The following is a 24922-nucleotide window of genomic DNA, read 5'->3' on the forward strand; positions in this document are numbered from 1 at the left end:
TTTTTGACCTTTATGAAACTGAAGGTCTAGCTCCGCTGTTGATGGTTTGCCAGTGGTAAAAATATGTTTCACAACATCAGAACCACACAGTCAAGTGTTTTATTACTTTGAAAGTTGATAAAGTTTGGGACAAGTGTGTGTTATGATACAGCTATGCAGTTTTCACAGTGCTAGCTCCTAGCTACACTCTTCTATCAGTTGTTGGCAACATGTTAGCTATGCTAGTAAACTCCACATATCAAACTTGTCTCTACAATTTGACAAGCGTAAATGTACTTATTTATCATTTATGTCTGAATTATCACTGTAACCTCAGATGTTTACCAGCCAGTTGTTCTCAGACTACACCAAAGTCAAGTCTGAATAGGGCTTAACACTGAAATAACATTAGCGTTACAATTTAAACTAGATTTAAAAAGCCAGGCCTTTATGTCCTTCACAAGCTGATGTAACATTCAAGGGCACTGTTTATATTACAATGATTATGTTAAAAAGTCCTTAATTATAGTCCATCAATCATCAGGGGTCACCTCTTTTGTTTGTTAAGAAACAGACAGCTGCTGAAATCCGTGAGAAAATTCCCTAATGTTGCAGACTGTAGAGTGAATGTCTTTTGTGTCTGTGGCCATTAGAGGGAGCTGTTATCAGGCGCTTTGCCACAAGCACAGGTCACAAGCACAGCCATGAGATGAGACAGAGATAGAGGTAAAGAACAAAAGGGAATTCCTCTCTTTTTTTTTAGATTCTGTCCTTCATTCCCCTAGTGGACCCAGAGTGTAGCCCATCAGAACTATAACCTGCGCTCAGAGGATTCATATATATACATCCTTTCATTAGACTGACACACTATACTTAGGTGCTGTGTGTGTGCATATATATATATATATATATATATATATATATATATATATATATATATATATATATATATATATATATATAAGAGAGAGAGAGAGAGAGAGAGAGAGAGAGAGAGAGAGAGAGAGAGCATTTGCAAGGGCTGTTCAGTGCAGTGCTCTTTGCTGAGGTCTAATATGCATTTCCAATATCTCTGTATTTTGAAAGTGTGTGTTTGCATTAGTCTTCATGTGTGTGTGTGTGTGTGTGGATGAGAATTAGTGACAGCTGTGTAATTATCTTTAGATATTTACCTTTTCCTATTACCCTCATCAGCAGTCTCTGTAAAGATGCTCCAATAAAAATGTCTCAGAACTATTGTGGTGAAAACATCTGAAGTCCAACACAAACAGTGAGAGGGAGACAATACTCTGGGGAATATATCCACTTCAGCATATGAACTATCTCTTACATTTGAAATACATTTCCTCTGCTCTAATCAAACAAATGAAACCAGAAAGCTTTAGACATCACTTCACTCATGGTATTTGCAGTAAATGTGTTTGCGCTGGTAATCCCAGGAACACTGCACCTGCTGTGAAGTACATCATGATCTGAGGCTCCCTCCTCCTGCTCCAGTAATGAATTCCACCTGGTTGTCTTAAAGCTCTACACCTACTTTGAAATGTTATGGTTCTTCATGTTTTAAATGCGTATTTGTTTATGAAAATACAAATCTTCCGTTCAATGTCTGAGGTGGATATAAGAACTTAAAGGGGTCTCCTCTCACTGTAACAATGTCGACACCAGACGCCCTGATTTGACCCTGGTGAGAGTGTGTGCGCTGTGGTCAAAAGTGCCGGACCATGGTGGGCTGGGCGCCATGCATGTGGAAGATGCTGTGGTGTTGGAAAGCAGGAGAAAGTGAGAAAGAAAGAGAGAAAGAGGGAGAAAGTGAAAGCGCTGGCGATGTGTGCTGGCGGAGGGACTGCTCACCGGACAGCTGCTGGACGGCCGGCTGCTCGTGTGAACTTAACAACTGAGCCTGAATCGTCTCCACCACTCGCTTGAAACGCCGACTGGGACCTGGCGGAATATGAACATGACCGCAAACACACACACACCATTTCAGAGCCACTTAACGGCTGCTTGTTATACAGCCGTGATTCTTTCGCAAAAAGGCTGTAGTTCCGACTAATGAAATGAATGTACATTTTATGCTGTTGCATCTCAGGTTTATTCCCCTTAGCAACAGCCTCATAAAGACTAATGGGATCATGGTCAATTTTATGGTGTGTTTGCTGCCGGCGCTTTTTCTGATACACATTAACTTTAGGGGCTTACGGAAAGGAATTCTCCCTTAGACAATGTTCTATATTGGGGGGAGGGTGTACAAAAATCAGGGAATGAGAGAGAGAGAGAGAGAGAGAGAGAGGAGAATGAGAATGAGAGAGAGAGGAGAATGAGAATGAGAGAGAGAGAGAGAGAGAGAGAGCAGAGAGAGGAGAATGAGAATGAGAGAGAGAGAGAGCAGAGAGAAAGAGAGAGAGCAGAGAGAGAAGAGAGAGAGAAAGAGAGAGAGGAGAATGAGAATGAGAGAGAGAGAGCAGAGAGAGGAGAATGAGAATGAGAGAGAGAGAGAGAGAGAGAGAGCAGAGAGAGGAGAATGAGAATGAGAGAGAGAGAGAGAGAGAGAGAGCAGAGAGAGAAGAGAGAGAGAAAGAGAGAGAGGAGAATGAGAGAGAGAGCGAGAGACAGAGAGAGAGAGAAGTGGGAGGGATTGTCCTTTGAAACACAGCGGGTTGAAAATGAGGAATGATTACCAGGAGGCTTTTTTTTACTTGAATCTTTTCCAGTGCAGCCCTGAGCAGTGTGCCTATTTTAAGGCTCTGCGCAAACTGGGGGAGGATGGAGGGACGTTCTGAGCTTGGGGGGTGGTGTGGTGGTGGAGAGAGGTTCTGAGCAGGTTGGGGGTATGGAGAAAGACCCTGAGCTGGGGGAGGATGGAGGGAGACTGATTTGGTGGAGGATGGAGGAAGGTTCTGAGCTGGGGGAGGAAGGAGGAAGGTTCTGAGCTGGGGGAGGAAGGAGGAAGGTTCTGAGCTGGGGGAGGATGGAGGAAGGTTCTGAGCCGGGGGAGGATGGAGGGAGACTGTTTGGTGGAGGATGGAGTGATTTTCTGAGCTGTGGGAGGATGGAGGGAGACTGTTTGGTGGAGGATGGAGTGATTTTCTGAGCTGTGGGAGGATGGAGGGAGACTGTTTGGTGGAGGATGGAGTGATTTTCTGAGCTGGGACAGGATGGAGGGAGACTGTTTGGTGGAGGATGGAGTGATTTTCTGAGCTGTGGGAGGATGGAGGGAGACTGTTTGGTGGAGGATGGAGTGATTTTCTCAGCTGTGGGAGGATGGAGGGAGACTGTTTGGTGGAGGATGGAGTGATTTTCTGAGCTGGGACAGGATGGAGGGAGACTGTTTGGTGGAGGATGGAGTGATTTTCTGAGCTGTGGAAGGATGGAGGGAGACTGTTTGGTGGAGGATGGAGTGATTTTCTCAGCTGTGGGAGGATGGAGGGAGGCTCCCCCACTCTTAGAGATTGACAACATATCTACTGATGACTTCACCACAGCCACTTGCTGTCGTCGTGGTTACCTGAGAGCAGGGTGAAGGTGACGGAGTAGATGCCGTTCTCCTTGGTGGCTGATGTGCTCTCCGTGTAGGTGATGTCCACCTGGAACTTGACCGGTTTCTGGAAGACGGTGGGTCCAGCGGTGGATTTGTACTCGGCCCGGAAACTCGTCTGGGACACAACACTGTGACTGAGGCTGGGGATCTGAGAGAGGAGGAGGAGGAGGAGGAGGAGAAGGAGGAAGAGCCAGACTTTCATTAACGCTTTTATTAAAGAGTGACTTCAGCAAATTAATAAAATATCAATAAATAATTCCAAAAGAAAAGCAAAGTTGTGAGAGTTTGGGGTGTTCTCCCTGTATCTGCATGGGTTTCCTCCAGGTGCATGGGTGAGTGGGTGAAATTGTCCACAGTTGTGAGTGTGTGATGTCCTGTGAGGGACTGGTGGGCCTTGGTGGGCAGCACAGTGCTTCTGTACACAGTGACAGAAAACATCTCACACAGCATCAACTCCACTCGCTGATCCATTATTTGGCCCAGTGTAGCCACGCATTCATACCAGTGGGTTTCAACAAAAAAGGCTCAGAATATATCACTAAAAAAGTGAGGCAATGAGGGTTAATATCCATTAGAATCATCTGAGAAGAGATTCATTTCCAGACGCTTCACAACAAAGTCCTGGAGGCAAATAATTTATTAAATAAAAATATTTAATCCACAGTTATTATAGGTAAGCATTTCCAATATAGAGACTACAACCCCGTCAGACCCTTAGGCTATGTACGCGGTCTCACGCTTCACTTCCTCACACTCACAAGTAACATATTTCTTCATACGATGAATAATTTATAGCATTTACTGAATAATAACTCTCAACATATTAACGGAATAATAAGCCTGGGGTTCAAGGGGTTAAGTCTCATAGCGTAGGTGACAGGTGAGATGATTAAATGCATAAGACATGTTATATATTGCTACATTTAAATGAGTATTTACAGTAGCACTGTAGGAAAGACTATTTACTATAGAAACAAAACTGCCCAAGCTTAAGAACCACAGCTGCCTTCACTGTAGCTACAGAACCGGTATCACATCTTCCTCTCAAGGACGGAGAGGATTAACCACAGGACGAGGACGACTCATCACACATCACACGCCTTATTTATTCAGACTCTACGCACATCTGGGTGTGAATCAGAAAAGCTGCTATCAACACAATTGGCTTTAACCTTGACGTTCAGAAGACTCTTTATTGATATAGTGCTATTTAAAACAACCAGTAGGTACACGTTATTTATTTATTAAGAGACACTTCACTCCACACAGCTCCAGGGTCTCGGGACCTGGGCTTGATTCTCACTGTCTTTGAGGTGTTGTGTGTGTTCTTCTTGTGCCTGCATGGGTTTCCTCCAGATGCCCTGGTTTCTTCCCACAGTCTACAGATGCATGTTGGAGGAATGGCTATGCAAAGTGTGAGTGTTTGAGGCTGGGTGAATGTGTCCTTGTCCAGGGTGTGTTCCTACCATGCACCCGGTGATTCCAGGAAGGCTCTGGGCCCACTATAACCCACACACATTAACTCTGAGACTTACTGAGAGGAAGGCGTGGACAATGTCTGCTTTGATGGAACTCAGAGGTTTGTCCTGGATCACCACGAAGATCTGCTCCTCTTTCTCCAAATTGATGAAATTACCAAACCAAGACTTCTTGGCCAGTCTGGAAAAGGAATCAAGAGAGGATAAATTCAGTGCAGTGGGTCGTGCAGTGTGTCCTGTGTATGCAGTGACTCCTAAAGAAAACCCGTGAGAGTTCTGAGTGGCTAGTTTTGCCCACATCAGAAAGACAAGGCAAAACAATCGAACTCACTTACTGTGGCTAACTGTAACTCGCTAACACACTGTAACACACCTTAAAACACTATAACACAACAAGACGATGTGTTGTGATAGGCTCTTTTCCCCAGGCATGTCCTCTTTTTGGGATGTGAATACTTCTGGGCGATATGAGTGCAAATCAATATCACGATTAATTCAGCATTTTACCACGATTACGATTAATGAACGATTTTTTTGTTGTTGACCCTCGTAGTTCAGTGTCGAGGCTGATACTGTAAATATGCTCTAGTATCAAATATGGGATATTTTTACTAATGTTGCTGGGAGCTTGTTTTCTCTCGTTTTTCCTCAGCGTTTACATTTGACTTGAATTATAATCAAACACAGAACGTCCAAACAACAGACACTGTGTTTTTCCGTGGTACTAGCTGCTCGAGTCGTTGGGCGGCCTCAGCATTTAGGTTGCTTCCATGTAGGAGATAGGGGCAGAATCACATGACTACAGCTTGGTAGCTTGATTTTAAAGGGCCAGTACCTAAACACACAGCGGAGACATAACAGAATAAAAATAATTGATATAATCGATAAGGGCGGCACGGTGGCGCAGCAGGTAGGTGTCGCAGTCACACAGCTCCAGGGACCTGGAGGTTGTGGGTTCGATTCACGCTCCGGGTGACTGTCTGTGAGGAGTTGGTGTGTTCTCCCTGTGTCTGCGTGGGTTTCCTCCAGGTGACTGTCTGTGAGGAGTGTGGTGTGTTCTCCCCGTGTCCGTGTGGGTTTCCTCCAGGTGACTGTCTGTGAGGAGTTGGTGTGTTCTCCCCGTGTCCGTGTGGGTTTCCTCCAGGTGACTGTCTGTGAGGAGTGTGGTGTGTTCTCTCTGTGTCTGCGTGGGTTTCCTCCGGGGGCTCCGGTTTCCTCCCACAGTCCAAAAACACAAGTTGGTAGGTGGATTGGCGACTCAAAAGGTAATCCGTAGGTGCGAGTGTGTGAGTGAATGTGTGTGTGTCTGTGGCACCCCCTCCAGGGTGTATTCCCGCCTTGCGCCCAATGATTCCAGGTAGGCTCTGGACCCACCGCGACCCTGAATTGGATAAGCGCTTACAGATAATGAATGAATGAATGATATAATCGATATAGACCTGAATGTCGATTTTGATTCATTTCCGATTAATTGCCCAGCCCTAGATGTGAAAAATCCAGCCAGGATTTCCAGCACATTTTTAGCACTGATTTAACCTTTTTTTTTCACCATCACACCACACTGTGTGCATATATATACAGCTTTAAATGTGTTAGACTGCTATGTACTGTCTACAACCTACATCTACATCAACCACTGATCTCACCACAGCCAAATGACCATAGTCTAAATCACACGTAAATAAACACAGATCAGTTTGACTTCACCTGGTTTTTCTATATTATTGACGCATGTATTAATACGTTGTACAGTGGCATGACAATAATCAAAAAAGTAAGTGACAAAGGAAAGGCTGTAAGAGTAAAAACTTGTTTGGAGGTGAGCGCTAAATGCCCAGTCGTGTGATGTAACAGACATCCGTGCAGGCTCCGGTCGCGCTGAGAGATGAGCAGATACTCAATACAACCAACAGTGACTAACACAAAGTAATGAAGCACAGATGAAGGAGAACCCTAGGGCTACGAATGACTGCCTCTGGAGGACACTGTCACAAGTGTTAGGAAACAAGACGCATCTAATCTGAGGCTTGTGATTATATGATTGCAACATTCTTATCTGAATCAGTAAACCTATGCAAAACATGATAAAGAAAACAGCCTAATTATCAGCTGCGTATCCACTTAATATGCAGTCAGTTGATGAGCTGCTTGCCTCTGCGCTTGATTGACAGCCCTGACTGACATCACAGAGCTAGGACTTTGGAGTGTTTGATCTTTACGACTCAAACACTCCACAGAACACAGTTCCAATGGCACACAGAACAGAACAGAGTCTAGACATTAGGAGTAGGGACCCTTGTTATCGCCGAAATACCCTGAAATATCGTGATATCATTTTAGGGCCATATCGCCGACCCCTAGCGTCGTGCTGATACGAGTGGATCAGACACAGCAGTGTTGCTGGAGTTTTTAAAGCCCTCGGTGTCATTGCTAGGCTGAGAATAGTCCACCAAAACTATCCAGTCGACAGCATCTTTGTCCACTGATAAGTATGCAGAGAAACTGGACATAGATGGACTACAGTATGATCAGTGGAGCTAATTAATATGGACAATGAGCGCAGAGACAAGGTAGGTGTTCCTAATCCAGTGACTGCTCAGTGTAGAATATGTTTGGGCACAAATTATGTCTATGCCCACAATTGTAGCTCAATTCACTAGTGGCAAACGACAGATTTGAAAGCGTTAAAGAAAGTGAACCGCGTGTGTTTCATATTAAATAAAAGCCTGTAGGGGGAGGTCAGTCACAGCCCTGTGGTTTGAGGTCTGAGGGCTGATGCACGGCTCATTTCTCCCTCCATTTTTAACTGTGAAGCATGCTGGGATTCTGCCACACAGCGTGCTTATCTAGGCCAGACCATGGAGCTCTGCTTTCCCCAAAAACCAGAGGATGCTCTGCGAAAGCTGCTCCCCATCAGACGCCTGGAACATGGCTGCGAAGCTAAGCAAGTGGAACAAAAACACTGCAATATTAATGTAGAGCAAGTCCCTGATAATGTCGCCATCAATAAAACCAAGGCCACGGTTAAGCCTCTGCTTTCAATTCGCCGCGGTTTAAAGTGGCTTCCACTCTGAACTTTGGCGTATCTGTTAAAGTGAGATATGTTTCGGGAGCCGAAGTCAGGCTTTGAGTATGCGAGGCTGAGTCGGTCCGGTGCCGAGGGGCTGATGAATGTGCTCTTGGGGGTGGTGCACTTAGAACTCTTTGTAATTGGTTGATAAAGGAGGAGTGCATTAAGCGCGCTGTAACTTACTCAGGGGAAGACTCTGGTGTTAGGCTGGACATTTCCTCTTGCGTGGGCACTGCGAAAAAAAGAGACAGAGCTTAGGCATGAGATGGGCTATGAAACACGGAGCAAATCATCATACATCACAGGGTAAAGCCAAAGAGACCAGGGTCTTGGAGGCGCTACCTGCAGAGACTGCTGATAAAGCGCGGCTAATTATTCTGAACCTTTAGAGCTTATCAGCATTCCCTGCTATCAGTGCACCCAATCTTCCCTCTCCAGAGAGAGAGAGAGAGAGAGAGAGAGAGAGAGAGAGAGAGAGAGAGAGAGAGAGAGAGAAAGAGAGAGAGAGCATGAGAGAGAGAGAGAGAGAGAGCGAGAGCGAGAGAGCAAGAGAGAGAGAGAGAGCGAGAGCAAGAGAGAGAGAGAGAGAGTGAGAGCAAGAGAGAGAGAGAGAGAGAGAGAGCGAGCAAGAGAGAGAGGGAGAGAGAGCAAGAGAAAGAGAGAGAGAGAGAGAGAGAGCAGACTCTCTCTACAGCTAGAGGTTAAGGAAGATACTTATAGAGGTTTCATTATCATAACTACTGATGTGATATCAGATAAAGCTGGTAATAGCATTAGCTTTTAGGCTCTGATTACAGATCACAGACCTGAGCGAATTCCCCCGGGTAAAGCCGCGGACAGGGAATGAATACAAATCTACAGAAATCAGCTAACAAAGCATTCCTGCCTGGTCCATTTGGTTACATTGTAATATGTTGTTTACAGATGTTCAAAAGATTCCCTTCATACGTTTCCCTTTACCATAAGCTCAGACAAGCCAAGACATGTTGTCTCTTAATTTTCTTTTGTGTTTTCCACTGAAGCTGCAAACTTATGTCATAACCCACAAATTAACATCATACATATTGCATAACTAAAGGTTACACACAACACAAATGAATGTAAAACATAGAGACATCATAGTACACTATGATTTTTTTGAGAATTATCATAACACATTGATTCTAAGTAACTGCTTAAACCTGTTAACTGTTTGCAGCCACACTGTAAAAAATTGCTGTAAATTTACAGCAAGTCTGCTACAGCATTTTATTGTAAATCACAGTATTTACAGTAAATTATTGTATTATTCAATTACAGTAATATGCTGTAAATTTGAAATACAGAAGTGTTCCTGTAAAAATACGGTAAATGGCTGGGAACTCTGCTGCCAGTATTTTATTGTAAATCACAGTATTTACAGTAAATTATTGTATTATTCAGTTACAGTAATATGCTGTAAATTTGAAATACAGTAGTGTTCCTTTAAAAATACAGTAAATGCCTGGGAACTCTGCTGCCAGTATTTTACTGTAAAATTTACAATACATTTTTTACAGTGCAGGATTGCTTAAGTGGTGCATAAAAAACACACAGAAATGTGACTAATATCCAGGCTTTAAAAGTTATGCAATGTGTTTTTCAGAGATCAATACACTCTCAGAAATAAAGGTACTGTACAGTACATTGTTGTTCACTTAAGGTACAAACAGATTAAATGCGGGGTTAAAGTCCAGTTGTGTTTCCTTATGGTACATTCTCTTCTTGTATGGTTTGATTACAGAACTGTGTAAAATAAAATAAAATAACTCCTGGAAGGGACATTGGGAAATGAAATGAAATCAACACAATTTAAAAATCTAAAATAAATATAGGATATGGTACAAATATGAGCCCTAAGTAAAAGTACTGAATATCCTTGGGGGTACCACCACAGTGACAGTTTTTCTGAGAGTGTAGGCCACAGAGTCTCATATCTGAAGCTGTGTTCCAATTCTGATATTCACTTGCCCTTGCACACTTCGAAAGCGAATAGCATCTACATCACACAAGTGGCCACTCGTAGTAAAAGAGGAGGATCTATGTATATTTAAATTACAATATAGATTGTAACTGCTTTGTCCAACATTGTTTTCACTGTTGTTATGAGAACTGTTTCACATCGCAATGCATTCTAGACAAGTTATGTTTCTAAGTGGACATCAGTGTTGTTTGTTCCCTTGCTGCTAGCTTTAAACACACTTTACTTCAGTCCGTACTAAAATGGAAAGACCCTTAAGATGGTGTCTGGGATTCCACTGAGGGAAGCAGCGAGGCGAAGTGGGCGAGGGCAGGTTAAAACCAGAATTGAAAAACAGGCTGAGAATAAGATTGTTCAAGTAAGGCAGGAACATGTCTTGGCTGTCTGACCGTACGAGATTAAAGATGGACATTAGCTCATCAGATTGCTGCTTTCCTGCTTGGTCTCCTGGTCTGTACCTTGCAGTTTTCTGCGGTGGAAACGCGGCGAGCCGAGGAAGCTGTTCTTGATGGAGTTGAGGCGCGTCCTCCAGGGCATGCCGCCGATGGAGGGGCTGGGTGGCGGCGTGGGGCTGGGGGTCCCAGCTGGGCTCTCCTTGGGCGTGTGCACGGGCGTCCCCTTGGGAGTAGGGAGGGGGCTGCCCCGGGGGGAGGGGTGGGGCGTGACCTGTACAGTGGGGATAGATTTGCCGTTGTGGTCAGTCCCGGCCAGCGGGTGCAGGTGGTGGTGGTGGTGGTGGTGGTGATGGTGGGGATGCAGCCGGACGGGTGAGAGCGGCGGCGTCTGAGAGAGCGGGACGGAGAGCTTGGGTGGGACGGTGAGGGGCGGCCTGCGCACCTTCGGGCTGTTGGGGATGGGTGGAGGAATGGGCCGGGTGGGTGTGGACGGCGTGGAGGGCTCTGATTTGACGGTTGAAGGTGTAGGCGTGGTGCTGGGGAGGGGGTTGGACCTGGTGCTCTGGAGGGGCTTTTCTGCAAATTTGGGCTTTGCTGGAAGGGTCTGTGTTTTGTTGCTGGGCTGCAGGGCTCCTGTCTTTGGCTGGAAGGGGGAGGGCGGGTGGTGGCCTGTGCCGTTGGCCCGGGGCGAGTGCGAAGGGCTGTGGTTGGGTGACTGTGTGAGCTCAGAGGATTGTGGGGGCACGAAAAAGCGCCGCACCGGCTGGGACGGCAGCACCACATGCAGCATCAGCATCAGCCAATACATCCCATACACAAACGTACGGCACACACGCGGCAGCACGTGGCGTAAAAGCAGCACACGCGCGGCCAGAGTTTAGCACCCACCGCGGCACAGGTACGCACACACATGAACGGATGGTGGACAAGCCAGCGAAGATGTGGAGCGATGGAGGGAGGGGAGAGTGCAGAAAAAAGAAAGAAGGGAAGAAAGAAAAAAAAACATGCCATTAGCACAACCAGCCGAAAGGCAACAAGGACCATGGAAAGAAAATGTGCAGCATTTCCAGTGTTCTTGAAGCAAGAAAATCAGCCACATACACCAGCCGCAACATAAAAAGAAAAAAAGCTCCAGGTCTTTGTTAGAAAGACCGCCACAAGTGACCGAGCAAGCAGGACATGGGCACGTGCCACACGTGAGCAGTATTTCATGAGTCAGAACTCTACGCTATTGTCAGAATCATTGTTTGTTATTAATATTTGCTGTTTGTGCTGAACTTATTTCACTGAAAAGGCTAAAAGCCTCATTAAACTCAATCAAAAACGGTTCATTCACAACAATAGCTGAGAGCAGATTTGAGGTTCTGCTTCTTGGGAGATGACATGAAGATGTTGTGGAACCTAATGACTCTAACTCTAAACTCTGGCTGGGTGATAAGCCTCTGTCCGAGTAACGTACGGAAACCATGGCGCAAGTACAGACTTCACGTCATATTCCGAACATTTTAAAAACATATCAACAACGCTGCGCTAAAGCTACTGCTCAGAAGTTAGGAATGATGAATTGGTTGTAGATACATACACCGATCAACCCCTAACATCATGACCACCTCCTTGATTCTACACTCGCCCTCTAGTCCTTCATCAGTGGACACAGGATGCTGCCGGCTGGATACTTTTAGTCGGTGGACTAATCTCCGTCCAGCAGTGACACTGAGGGCTTTAAAAACTCCAGCAGCACTGCTGTGTCTGATCCACTTGTACCAGTGCAACACACACTAACACACCACCACCACCACCACCACATCAGTGTCACTGCAGCACTTAGAATGATCCTCCATCCAAATCGTACCTGCTCTTTGGTAGTCCTGTCCACTGAAGAACAGGGTGAAAGGGGCAAGCCGTGTATACAGAGCAACAAATGGGACTCCAGTCTGTAATTGCGGAGCTGAGAGAATGGACAGTAAGTGTCCTAATGTTAAGGCTGATCATTGAATATGCTTTAATTCATTGAGGCTAGTCTTTACGAACTATTAGTGATTTTAAAACAATGATCGTGAAAGCTGTATAACATTGTGAATGATGTCCGAAGCTACATTAATATCCAAAATATTTCATAAAGTCTCCAGGTGAGCAACATGCCCAAAACACTGAAGCTACCGTGTTAAACATCTAAAATTAAATATTTAAATATTATCTTTTAAGTGCTGACAGAGATCTTTCACAGTAACAATATATATTTATATATATGTGTCTGTGTGTATGAGAAGCGGTTCCAACCTTCTGAACAGTATGGTAAAAGCTAAAATACTAGAAAATAAGATCAAAAGCATTTTTTTAGAAGCATGCTGTAAAATCGGTGTTTCCGTGAAGTGCAGGCTATCAGGGCTTGGTTGTAACCGCTGAGTTTTTGACAGAGTAACTCAAAGGCCCCCGTTTCCCTACGAGCTTGGTACAAAAGCCGTCTTTTATCCGTCCCCCCGTCTGTGCGGAACACACTGCAGTAGGTATGAGGCAGCAGAATATTTCAGACTTTTAGAATATTTGATCAGAGCGGATTCAAAGCAGGCTTTGGGCAGAATCCTGCGGGGAATTCACTCGCGTAACTCAAAGGCAGCATATTGGGAAGACTTAGTGGTGGATTTGTAATCGGTTAGCCAGTTCAAACAAGTCAACTGTAAAAGCTGGATCCAGCCGAAGCCCTACTGTAAGTAAGGGAAGTGGGATTTTCAGATTTTACCGAGCCATTAGCAACTGAGGCCTTCCAGTGTCTCAGGGCTACAATCCCCTGAATGAGGAATAGATTAGTGCTAATTATGCTGGGCATTGCTTTCTGACTGCACTTGCAGTAATGCGTGCTCTATTAGCAGAGGCAGGCAGCAATTTCACTGCATTACCAGTGTTTCAGATGAAAACCTGGGCCTGGAGCATGGCTAATAATCCACACCGTTTGGCTACTGAAAGCTGGCTTTGAAGTCTTTGGCATAGAGTGCAGTTAATAAAAAAAAAGCCCCTTCTCTCTTCTCTGAGACGGCAGGATGACATCGTTTACAGACGTAACCCGTGCTCTCCTCACGGTTCCGTATTCCCAGAGTCGCAGGCTGCTAATGCAAATCGGATAAATCTCTCAGCGGTTCAGCAGGCTAGCTTTGTTTGCGCGGCCCGCAGGACAAAGGCTGTGCCCCGTGCAAATCAGCCAGTGTTGACTAATCTGAGAGAGGACGGCCTGGTGGGCTAACTTCCTCCATTTTCTCACATACTTATTCCCAATCCCAAACTCTGTGTATTAAATTATGAAGCAAATCAGCCATCGTTTATTTCACATGACCATTGTGTAATGCTTTGAGATTATGTTATGTGTTAATTATCTCTGTTCTGATTGGCTGCCCTGTATTCAAAATTCAAAAATAGCAGTACAGGATGAAGAACGCCTCATAACTTAATAACACGGACCCTTTAAATGGCACTAGACTGACTTCCTAGATGTTGATAAAAACCAATAGCAATTCATGGTTAAGGTTAGGTTTAAAATCCAATGTTTATTACATTCTACGTATTTTTATTCCACGACAAATTAATCAGAATATAGAAACCAATGCATAGTCTTCAGATACAGGAGTGAAATGGAACCGTAACCGAGGAACCGAGACAATAAGTAATCTCTACAGACTGATATTTTTTTATAATGTAATATTATAAAATGGAAGGGAATGCATAGTTCCTCTGCATGCCTCAGGCATAAACAGAGACTGTGATAGCAATGAGTTATCCATTCATCCGCATTCTGTAGATAGACATCATCCCCTCTGGAGGGTGCCTATCTAGGGAATGGGTAGGGAGTGTGATTTGGGAGTGGCCCAGGCAGACAGAGCCGAGTGTGGACGGAGAGCTTACCCGTGGACTGCTGAGTGGACTGGTAGACAGACCGGATGAAGCTCCACTGATGGACCGTGACCTAATGCAACACAGATTTGGACAGAGACAGTTAAGACATGGTGATAATACTCTGACAATCTCAGATACATTTCTAAGCTTTTTTACTAAACGGCATTAAACCTGAAAGTGGCTGGTTTTGTTCAGAGAGACGTTGCCATTAAAGTGTAACAGCCCTTGTATAATGGGACTCTACAGTAAGATAATCTACTTAAAGACTGATATATTTCAGAAGGAGAGGCTTTTACATTAATGCTATTCCATGTCTTGCTCTCAAAGAACTGAACTGTAATGTTAGAGTGAAAAAATAGTTTCATGTTTAATGTGTAATCAATCATTACACGTTCTGTAACATTTACTACAATGGTGGATAATAAGAGTCAGTACTGGAGGGGAATATCATTATCACGGTATGAGTTTAATACAGTTAAACCTGCCTTACGTTTATTAATCAATTTAAATATTATTCATTCATTCATTCATTATCTGTTACCGCTTATCCAGTTCAGGGTCGCGGTGGGTCCAGAGCCTACCTGGAATCATTGGGCGCAGGGCGGGAATACACCCTGGAGGGGGCGCCAGTCCTTCACAGGGCAACACACACTCACACATTCACACCTACGGACACTTTGGAGTCGCCAATCCACCTACCAACGTGTGTTTTTTGGACTGTGGGAGGAAACCGGAGCACCCGGAGGAAACCCACGCGGACACAGGGAGAACACACCAACTCCTCACAGACAGTCACCTGGAGCGGGAATCGAACCCACAACCTCCAGGCCCCTGGAGCTGTGTGACTGCGACACCTACCTGCTGCACCACTGTGCCGCCCACAATTTAAATTTAATTTTTGTGTAGCATAAAACTAATTCAAATTTCAAATATTCTTTTGTTATTTTATGGCAACTGCTGCATAACAATGAAGTGTACATCGCTAACATCGAACCCACCATCCGTAAATAATCAAAACCAAAACTCTCACGTATTTCGGATCCGTATTTCGGAACATATTTTACATGCGTTCTTACTTAAATTATTTTTAAACTTTATTTAAGTTATTTTTAGTTTAATATAATGACAATTGTGATTTTTACTACACCACAGTTACCACAAAACGACAAAAGAATTTTGAATTACAGTTATATGTTACATCAAAAAACACTTTAAATTGTACTTGTACACCTAAAACTTTAAACATAATCACTGCTCTTGATCTCAGGACACTGTATTACAGTTTGGAGTAAATGAAAAATGTTGTATTGTTTGCTATTTGATTAAAGTAGAGGTTATTGTTTATTATAAAATCCCACAGCTTTACTCAGTGATGCAGTAAACACTACAGAGCGTGTACCTTGCTCTTTTTAAATGGCCAGTTTGATGGAAATGTGCAATTTGTTGATCTGAAACACTTCTGGAGATACTGTAATCTGTCTGACAGTAAGTAAGATGTAAACCTTTAATCTCCTTCACAATTAGCTTCTGCCTTTATCTTTCATCGCAGTTTTACACTGGACAGTGGACGTGGACGACTCCGGAGAGCGTCCGGGGTTTAATTGGCCGTGGACACAACGGGGTTTGTCACCAGAGGAAATTGAAACAGTAAATCATCATTAAATATGTCAACTCCCGCTCGTGAGATCAGACTCTGAGGAAGCATCTGATCCATAAACTGATCAATTACGTGTTACTCCAATGTGTGTTATCCAGCAGTCCCAAAATGTCTCTGATCACTTGAGCAGAAAATCACAACACCATACACATTTACTCCTCTCTCTCTCTCTCTCTCTCTCTCTCTCTCTCTATGTCTCTCTCTCACTCTCTGTCTCTCTATATGTCTCTCTCTCTCTCTCTCTCTCTCTATATATATATATATAATATATATATATATATATATATATATATGTCTCTCTCTCTCTCTATATATATATATATATATATATATATATGTCTCTCTCTCTCTCTCTCTATATATATATATATATATATATATATATATATATATGTCTATCTCTCTATGTCTTAATTAGCCACGAGTAACACATCATAAATTCATGAAGAAATGTTCACTTACTTTCAGTCATTAAAGACCAATGGGAAAACATGATGTGATGTACATTGCTATATATTTTAACCCCTTAAAACCCAAAACATATTATATCCTAGGTTATTATTCAGTAACTGATATATTGCTAGTTGCCATAAAAGTTTGGATCAGTCAATTGGTCAAAGGCATTTAAGGGGTTAACATACGTGTTTTTATGTTTATTTGCGTAAAGTGTAAAGTTAACAATATTAAAATTAAATGGTAACCTGTAAAATGTACAGTTGTTCACTCTGAAGTTTACGCTCAGCTAAATGTTAAACACTGCTATGCTAACGCTATTTAACCCTATGGAACTGAACGTCCTGCTGCTGATCCCTTCTGGGAATGTGCTGATGGCCCTGTGGTCATTGTGAAAACCAGTCAGCGTGTGGAATCACATCTTAACCTGCGTGTTTTCCATCACTGTATAAAATATGAACAAAGCTCTCTTCGCTGTTGATGCAGATTGAAAACAATGTAGTAAGAACATGTGAAGCACCAGCATGGGTTATTATAAGACACGCAGAAGAAGAAACTACGAGAGGAAACACATCCACGTGAGAAAATAAGCTTTACTAAAAATCCACTGGTGAACGAATGAAGAGGAAAGACAGAAGCTATTCTATAGGAGGCAGTGTGTCTGAGGAAACTGGCGTGAAAGGTTAGTAAAGAGGTCTGTGGTAAAGATGCAGTGGAGCTTTTAATCAAATATAATTTGCCCTAAACCTAAATTACTTTACAATTTAAGGGTCTAAATTTAGCAGTGCCTTGTTTGTTGTTAATTTTTCTCCCCATGACAGTCCTTTTAAAAAATAACATTTTACAACCTCTCCTTTTCCCTCAGAATTCAACAAGTTGTTGCCGTGCCTTTAATACGACCTCTGTTCTGATTGGCCAGTGCAGTCCTGGCTGAAACACTCCTTATAATTTCAGTGTGAATGGGTGGAGCTAAACTCTGAGGTTGAATCAGGTGGAAATAAATGCACTGGATTGTTTGACATCATAAAAACACAAGAATTCAAAGCAAACTGATGTTTTTTGGAGCTTAATTTCCATAAAGAATGGAGGTGATGAGTGGATATGTTTAAGGATGAACACTGTTTACCAACCAACTTATAGGTAGACAGGAAAACAATATTGTGATATGAAATTTAAAAAATATATAATAATAACAATAATAAATCGTCTGGATGAAGTGGATAAATGAGAAACTGACTCCTGATTCAAACCAGATCTCAGGGTCAGAGGTGATTCCATTAACTCATTAACGCTAACATAGAAGTGGACAGTGAAAACTTCTACTTCAAAAGTCTCACAAGGTCAGAGAAAAAAAGAAGAATAAAAAAAATACAGTAAGCAAAATAACCTCCAAATCTCAAAAAAACACACTCACACGCGAGCAAACAAACCACGCGGGCGACCGAGGGAGGACAGACAGCGGCAAAACAACAGAGACGCAGGAAATTAACCTCAAATTGGGATCTACCACGGGACAGAAAAACGCCAGACATCAAACGGAAACATGAAAGGCGAGAGAAGGGAGATAAGATGCTTTTGATGTGTGCGCGAGAGCCAGAGGGGCGCAGCTTTGCCAAAACTGAGGGGACAAAAAAAAAAACCCTTATTCATTCTTATTCAACTACCTTCATTTCCTTAAAGTTCAGTCCCGAGCTAATCTCCGCTCGTCGGACGAACAGCGCTATTTAAAAAAAAGCAATACAGAAACTTCAGAGTGGAGATAAGTTCTCCAATTATAACACATCCACTCAGTGTCAGTGGCTCAGGCTCTAAATATGGGCCTACAGTAAGTTGAGCTGAGGAGAATGAAAACCCCGCTGCATCTTCAGAGCTAGAGAGAGAAAGAGAGAGAGAGAGAGAGAGAGAGAAGAGAACGGCGCTGATTTATACCTTTCTTCTTTGCTTTGCACTTTGGGGTGGGCATCAGAAATATCCAGGCTTTTACTGAAAACAGATTTACTACAGAAAGAACAGAGACGGTGATTACTACACTACATCTACATCCAGAAGCACTGCTCTGTGGCACAGCGCCCTGGGGCTGCACCGATAAATGACTCTGCATTGTAATTGAAATTAATAATAAATTAAATAAATAAAATGACCATAAACGTTTGCCAAAGCATCAGCTGAGAGTGTGTTTACATTTGCACAACTATCTGCCGAGCTGGTGATCAGTCAAAGGATCAGATGTTAAATTGTACAAGCATTACAGCATCTGATAATGAAAAACACAGTCTACATGAGTCACCCAGTGATCAGGCTCAGCCACTGACAACGGCACGGGACAAAATATGTCCCATCAGCCATTGGTTTTTGATTCATAGAAAACTTTAAGTGCTTAAATTTATTTATTTATTAAGATTTCAGTACATTTATAAAGCTTTAGTGTTTACCGTTTACTCTGCTTTCGCACATGTGCAGATGAATACAAGAAATCAGGGTAAAGGTACACATGTTCTGAACAGTCAGATCCATCCAGGACTAATCACAGGACCCACAGGATCACACGGATAATCAGATAACTGCTGACACCTGATACTGACGGTGATCATCCTACTGCTGTGAATGTAAACGCACTCGGTGGACAATGGTTGTGAGGTTTATGGGAATGGTAACATATAACAATAAAAACAAAGATGAGTAAAGGATCATAAAGACACAGTGAACCTGTACTGTATCTCCACAATGCCTTTCCATTCTCAGAGCTTCTGCTCCAACCTCTCACAGAGATCCGGGTGAAAGTGAAACAATGCCATGAATCGAGCCAAATTTCACTCAGAAGCGCGATTAGCTGCAAAACTGCTCAGGGAACATACATCCCTCTGAACGTTATGATGGATGTTCACTTATAAATATTGTATTGTCGCTGGCAGAACAAAACCTCCCGGTTCTAAAATGGTACATTTACAGTTGGAGAAGGAAAACACTTCAACGTTCAGTGGATTTCAATGTGACTGCTTTGGTTTTACCGAATATTCACAGATTTTAAAGGTCCACTGGCCACTTCCAATAGCAGAAATGACCAAGAAACTCTTGGGTAACAAGGTTTTGTCCTGAAAGCGAATTAATGCAGTCATTCAAATGTTTGGAATCATTGTTTTCATTAAAGAAAATCTAATTTCAGGAAAATGTCTGCTTGCTTCACTTAAAAGTACACAAACATACATTTTAAATTTGGTTATTAAAATTCCAGCCCTCAATTAAACACCTACTAATTATATATGGTTATCGTATTGACATAATTAAAGGTATTTATTTATAAATTAATTAATTAGTTAATTCATTCATTATCTGTAACCCTTATCCAATTCAGGGTCGCGGTGGGTCCAGAGCCTACCTGGAATCATTGGGCGCAAGGCGGGAATACACCCTGGAGGGGGCGCCAGTCCTTTACAGGGCAACACACACTCACACATACACACCTATGGACACTTTGGAGTGGCCAATCCACCTACCAATGTGTGTTTTTGGACTGTGGGAGGAAACCGGAGCAGTGGTTCCCAAAGTGGGAGCCTGGGGCTGTTGTACTAGCACGGCTAGGTTTGTCGGGGGGTTCACTGCCTTAAACTGAATTTGCCTGCTCCTGCATCACCACTTCAAAGTCCCACCCCTCGGATTGATGGGATTTGTTCATTAGATTTATGATGTAAGAAAGCCTGGCTGCCTGAATTCGTCTGTTTGCAACTGGTTTTGGAACACTGCTGTTTCAAAAGAGTATTACTCGGCTGTGGCACTGACCACTCGTTACATTATACGACATAAACAACAGCATACGAACATGGCGACTTTTCCCTGGAAGCATTTAATCGCATTTAAACATAATTTGTTGAAAGATTCCAAACTTTTGAAAGGTAGTGTATTCGCTGACATCCTCTGTAAGCAAGTGGGTGGGGGCATCGAATGGGGGGAGGGTCTGTATACCTCTGCCCATGCTGGGTCATGTCGATGGCTCGTCGGACAGGAACAGGAGAGCCTCCCTCTGTCACACTCAACACCTCCATTGACTTGCGCTCCGGCCTCCTCTTGTTGTGTCTGGTCAGCAGTGGAGAGTCCACTCTCTTCCTGGGAGGGTCTGAGAGCCCAGCAAGCAATCATTAATATGGTCATTACAGGAGCTAGTCAGGTCATTACAGGATCTTGTACAGTAATTACAACAGATTAAGAGCTTAATAAAATGCTTTTAGACCTAAACGAGACGAGTGGGCTGGACAGGGTCCACATCTGAGTTAGTAAGAGGAAGAGGAAATAAAGGTGGTCCGTACCAATCTCATTGCGAGGGGGCAGGTTCTGGTCTTCGTGACTGGGATACCTCTCTTTACGGTCCAGCAGCAGGAAATAGATCATCTTCTCCTGGTTGTCACTAGAATGAACAGGTTAGATTAGTAGGAGGGTCTGAGAGAGCAATGAAGACCTTAGGATGGAGCTATGGACAAGCTGTGGACACGATTATTCCACTATACACACACAGGTTTTATATCGCCCCTAGGCTGTGGGGCATTGAAACTGAGTTGGTCAGACTTTTGGAACGAGTTGGGGTGAATCCCACTTCTTCTTTTACCCCTTTACGGTTTTCGAGTGTTCCGTATTGATCATCAGAACCAACTAGGTGACTAGTGGTGCTCTGTAGGAGCTCTGCCAGTCTGCAGTGATGTCAGATGAGTGCTGCTAGACTTCGGGTAAACGTTTGGGCATCATACACCATCTGAAGAGTCCCACATAGAGTTTCATAATTTATCACCCACTCCCAACTCTTCTGTGAATTCAGCTTCTTATTTGAACCTTCCAGTTCCACCTTAACTTTTGTAGTAGCCTCAGGTGCTACATTTGCGTCACTATTTAAGGTGGAACTGCTCCTAGATATCAGCATACCAATGTTTTACGCTTGTTATTAAGTAAATGGTCATCATTAGTGCTGTCCATTGATTAACTGAAAATGAACTAATTAAAATAAATGGTAAGATTAACAGACATTAATCACATCCTCCCTTTTTAAGAGTGAAGTTTTTAGTAAAGAATATTTTGTATAATGTAAAATAAAAGAATCAATGAAAGATAAACACAATGGAATTATATTTAGAAGGCAAGGTAAGTGTATTTCTATTTATATTCATTCATTCATTCATTATCTGTAACCCTTATCCAGTTCAGGGTCGCGGTGGGTCCAGAGCCTACCTGGAATCATTGGGCGCAAGGCGGGAATACACCCTGGAGGGGGCGCCAGACCTTCACAGGGCAACACACACACACACACTGTAATAATGAGGTTATCTACGGACTGTTTTGAACAGGAAGTGGAAGGATTTAAAGAACAGAAACTGGGCAAAACATATGACCTTTTCCAAGCTCTTGTTCTTGTTAGTTTGGAAGCTTGGAGGTTATGTATCCCTCAGTAAGATGGTGTTGTCTATAGATAGTGTTGGAGGCACTGATTTAGAAGCAGTCACTGATTAGACCCTAGAAACAAACAGTGTGTGAGCAGATGGGCTTCAGTCTTCACTGCCTCAGAGTTTAAAGAGTTCAACTAGAAAAATGGGAAAATGCTATTCACAAAAACACCATTGGTTATGTCTTTATTGTGTTATAAATATGTGTTTTCACAATATTAATCATTCATTCATTCATTATCTGTAACCCTTATCCAATTCAGGGTCGCGGTGGGTCCAGAGCCTACCTGGAATCATTGGGCGCAAGGCGGGAATACACCCTGGAGGGGGCGCCAGTCCTTCACAGGGCAACACACACACACACACTCACACATTCACTCACACGCTCACACCTACGGACACTTTTGAGTCGCCAATCCACCTACCAACGTGTGTTTTTGGACTGTGGGAGGAAACCGGAGCACCCGGAGGAAACCCACGCGGACACAGGGAGAACACTAGTAGTGTTTAATGATTAAAAAATATAATCACAACAAAAATAAAGTTAAAACGCAAGCACTTCCGTGTATTTTTGGATGATAAATGTGAAGTGTAATAAGTATAACAACCTGGTTAGAGGAAACCATACTTTTTCCACTTTATCTCTGTGTAATTCTTAGAAACCCTTCAATTGCTGAGTAAAAGTTTTAAGTCAGAGCTTTAGCTTCGGTCACAAAACTTTTAATAGAGAAAATTAATGCTATATAACAGCTCAAGGCTCAAATAGGGAAATGTGTGTGTACACGTGCGAGAGAGAGAGAGAGAGAGAGAGAGAGAGAAGTGTATGTCATTTATTTAATACATATTTCAGCAAAAATGTTTAATGTTCTTGAATGAATCACTAAAAGTGAAAAGAAAATCCACAGATTTTAGTATTTCCCCAACACACAGAAACACTCATCAAGACAAAGAGGAGAGAACCTTGTCCCTGGAGACACCGGCCGACGAGACAAAGACAAACCACCTGCGTGTGAGTGTAGGAGTGCGGCGTTAAGAGATGCCATGAGAATTAGCAGTAGATCTGTGGTTTTGGAGGGCGTGGTGGTAAAGTGGGGAGGGGGGGGTGTAAATGAGGGGGGTGAATGGCCCCCCTCTGTTGAAAGTGCTCAGGGAGAGAGAGGCTGAAGTGCTTTAGGGGAAAAGAGCTGTTCATCCATCAGCTGCATTAAGAGGAAGCTGAGCCTCCACGGTGGATGGTGCAGGTGGTAATTGCAGGAGTTTTGGGCGGATGATGAACGAGGGAAAGGGAACAGACCTTCGCTAACGGCCCGCGGCTAACGGCTGATGCTCTGTGGGTTTATTCGCTCTGAGAAACGGCCGTAAAATACTTCCACACTTCAGCAGACGGCGTCCCAAAACAAACAGTGTCACTGAGGGAGACTCCAACAAGCTTCAGGGAGGAGTTAGTGGACGTTGGGGCTGATTATTTAGGCCCACTGATTATTACAGCACGGACCACCTGCTTAATTAAGTGCATTAACCATTTCATTAAAGGGCTACACATATGTCAATGTCCAGTGATGGTTGGTTGATACCATTTAAAGTCATTGGTTAATTTATTAATTAACTAATTACAAAGACATAAATAAATAAAAATACAAAATGTCTGAAGATTTCTGTGAAGATTGGATGGCATTCAGCCACAATAACAATTACGTTAATCAGTAATTAAGCCATTTAGGTGTAAATACTCATTCAGAATGGGTTGATGTGAAATGCACTATCCTGTAGAAACTTACGGTGCTTTTCCACTGCACGACACCTACCCTACCTCACTCTACTTGCATTCTGGTACCTGGTTCATTTTCTACTACCCCCATGAGAGACAGTAGATAGAAAAGCAAAAGTAGCAGAGTAGAGTTGTGTAGGTACCAAAAAAGCCCCATTACTGTTGACAGTGGGAACGATAGGCACCAGACGGATGAACTTTGGTAGCTATCACCACCACTGTGAACATACTGGAGCCTGCTGGTTTCTGTATAACTAACCATTGATATCAAAACAGTGATGGTGGACTACAGCAGACAAATTTGACTCTCTCTCCTCCACTCAGAGTTACTCACTCGTCCGAAAGCAAGTCCTTCATCAGTTTGTTTTTATCTCGGAAGCAGCCGAGCGAGTGCATGCTCTCCAGCACGTCCGGGTCGATGTCCTCGGCCGAGGGCAGCGTCCGGATGGCCACTTTCCGCGGGGCGGGCTGCTCTGGCTCAGGCTCGTTCTTCCCTCCTCTGGACACAGCAGGAGGAGGAAATGGTTAATATCACCACTCACAAAAGAACGTCCTGATCAGTCACGTCTCTGTACTATGAACACTTTCTTTGCACTGCTCTTGGATTTGGGATAGAATGTGTGTGTGTGTGTGTGTGTGTGTGTGTGTGCTGTTCAGGACCCGCCTGATCTTTTCATCCATACATTTTTAAAAGGCTCTGCGTCCTCACACTTCAAGCTAAGAGTAAGGAAATGTCGGTGTGTGAATACAGAGTGAGGAGTGTTCAGGAGAAACTGCACTATAGCGGAGATGCTACCTGTCGCCCTGTCAGCACTTTACAAAACTTAGGACCTGAAACATCCACATTGGAATATCTCACTGAGAAAACAAGCATTTGCTGACACTGATTGTTGCCTCTAAAACGCTGATGAATATGTGCACAATAAGATATTTATGAAGACTATAAGGATTTAATTCTAACTACATATAAAGGCAAATTCCAACATCCCAGCATAAGAACAGCGTTTGTCAGTTTTGGTGCCGAAAGTATTACTGAAACGGACACAATATTATAAAACATTATTTTGAAACAAGCCTTAATAACGGTATATACCAGGGGTCGGCAACCCGCGGCTCTTTGATCCCTCTGATGCGGCTCAGCTTTTGAAAATAATTAATGAGTATTTAATTAAAATGTATTTTATTTTAGTTCGTTCATTTTTAAAATGTAATTCTATGAAGATTATGGCGATCTTGTAACATCTAAAATATTTTAATATTTAATATTTAAATTA

The 24922-nt window shown here is 43.2% G+C and overlaps 1 protein-coding gene across 2 annotated transcripts in view; it reads right to left on the reverse strand.

Annotated features, from left to right (window-relative positions):
• Positions 1-24922, reverse strand: part of LOC136678070 (serine/threonine-protein kinase BRSK2-like) — a 180370-nt gene that overhangs the window by 8381 nt on the left and 147067 nt on the right. Inside the window, exons 10-19 of one of the 2 annotated variants that reach the window (XM_066655889.1) lie at positions 23983-24147; positions 20759-20856; positions 20418-20568; positions 18387-18455; positions 14357-14417; positions 10526-10733; positions 8252-8300; positions 5056-5179; positions 3488-3668; positions 1834-1923 (exon numbers count right to left, since the gene is read on the reverse strand). In XM_066655889.1, coding sequence (XP_066511986.1) covers positions 1834-1923; positions 3488-3668; positions 5056-5179; positions 8252-8300; positions 10526-10733; positions 14357-14417; positions 18387-18455; positions 20418-20568; positions 20759-20856; positions 23983-24147 — 1196 coding nt within the window. Of the gene's footprint in view, positions 1-1833; positions 1924-3487; positions 3669-5055; positions 5180-8251; positions 8301-10525; positions 11226-14356; positions 14418-18386; positions 18456-20417; positions 20569-20758; positions 20857-23982; positions 24148-24922 lie in introns of both variants that reach the window. The other variant, XM_066655888.1, reaches the window with a different exon arrangement.

The sequence above is a fragment of the Hoplias malabaricus genome, chromosome Y (assembly GCF_029633855.1).
Source record: "Hoplias malabaricus isolate fHopMal1 chromosome Y, fHopMal1.hap1, whole genome shotgun sequence".
Taxonomy (NCBI): domain Eukaryota; kingdom Metazoa; phylum Chordata; class Actinopteri; order Characiformes; family Erythrinidae; genus Hoplias; species Hoplias malabaricus.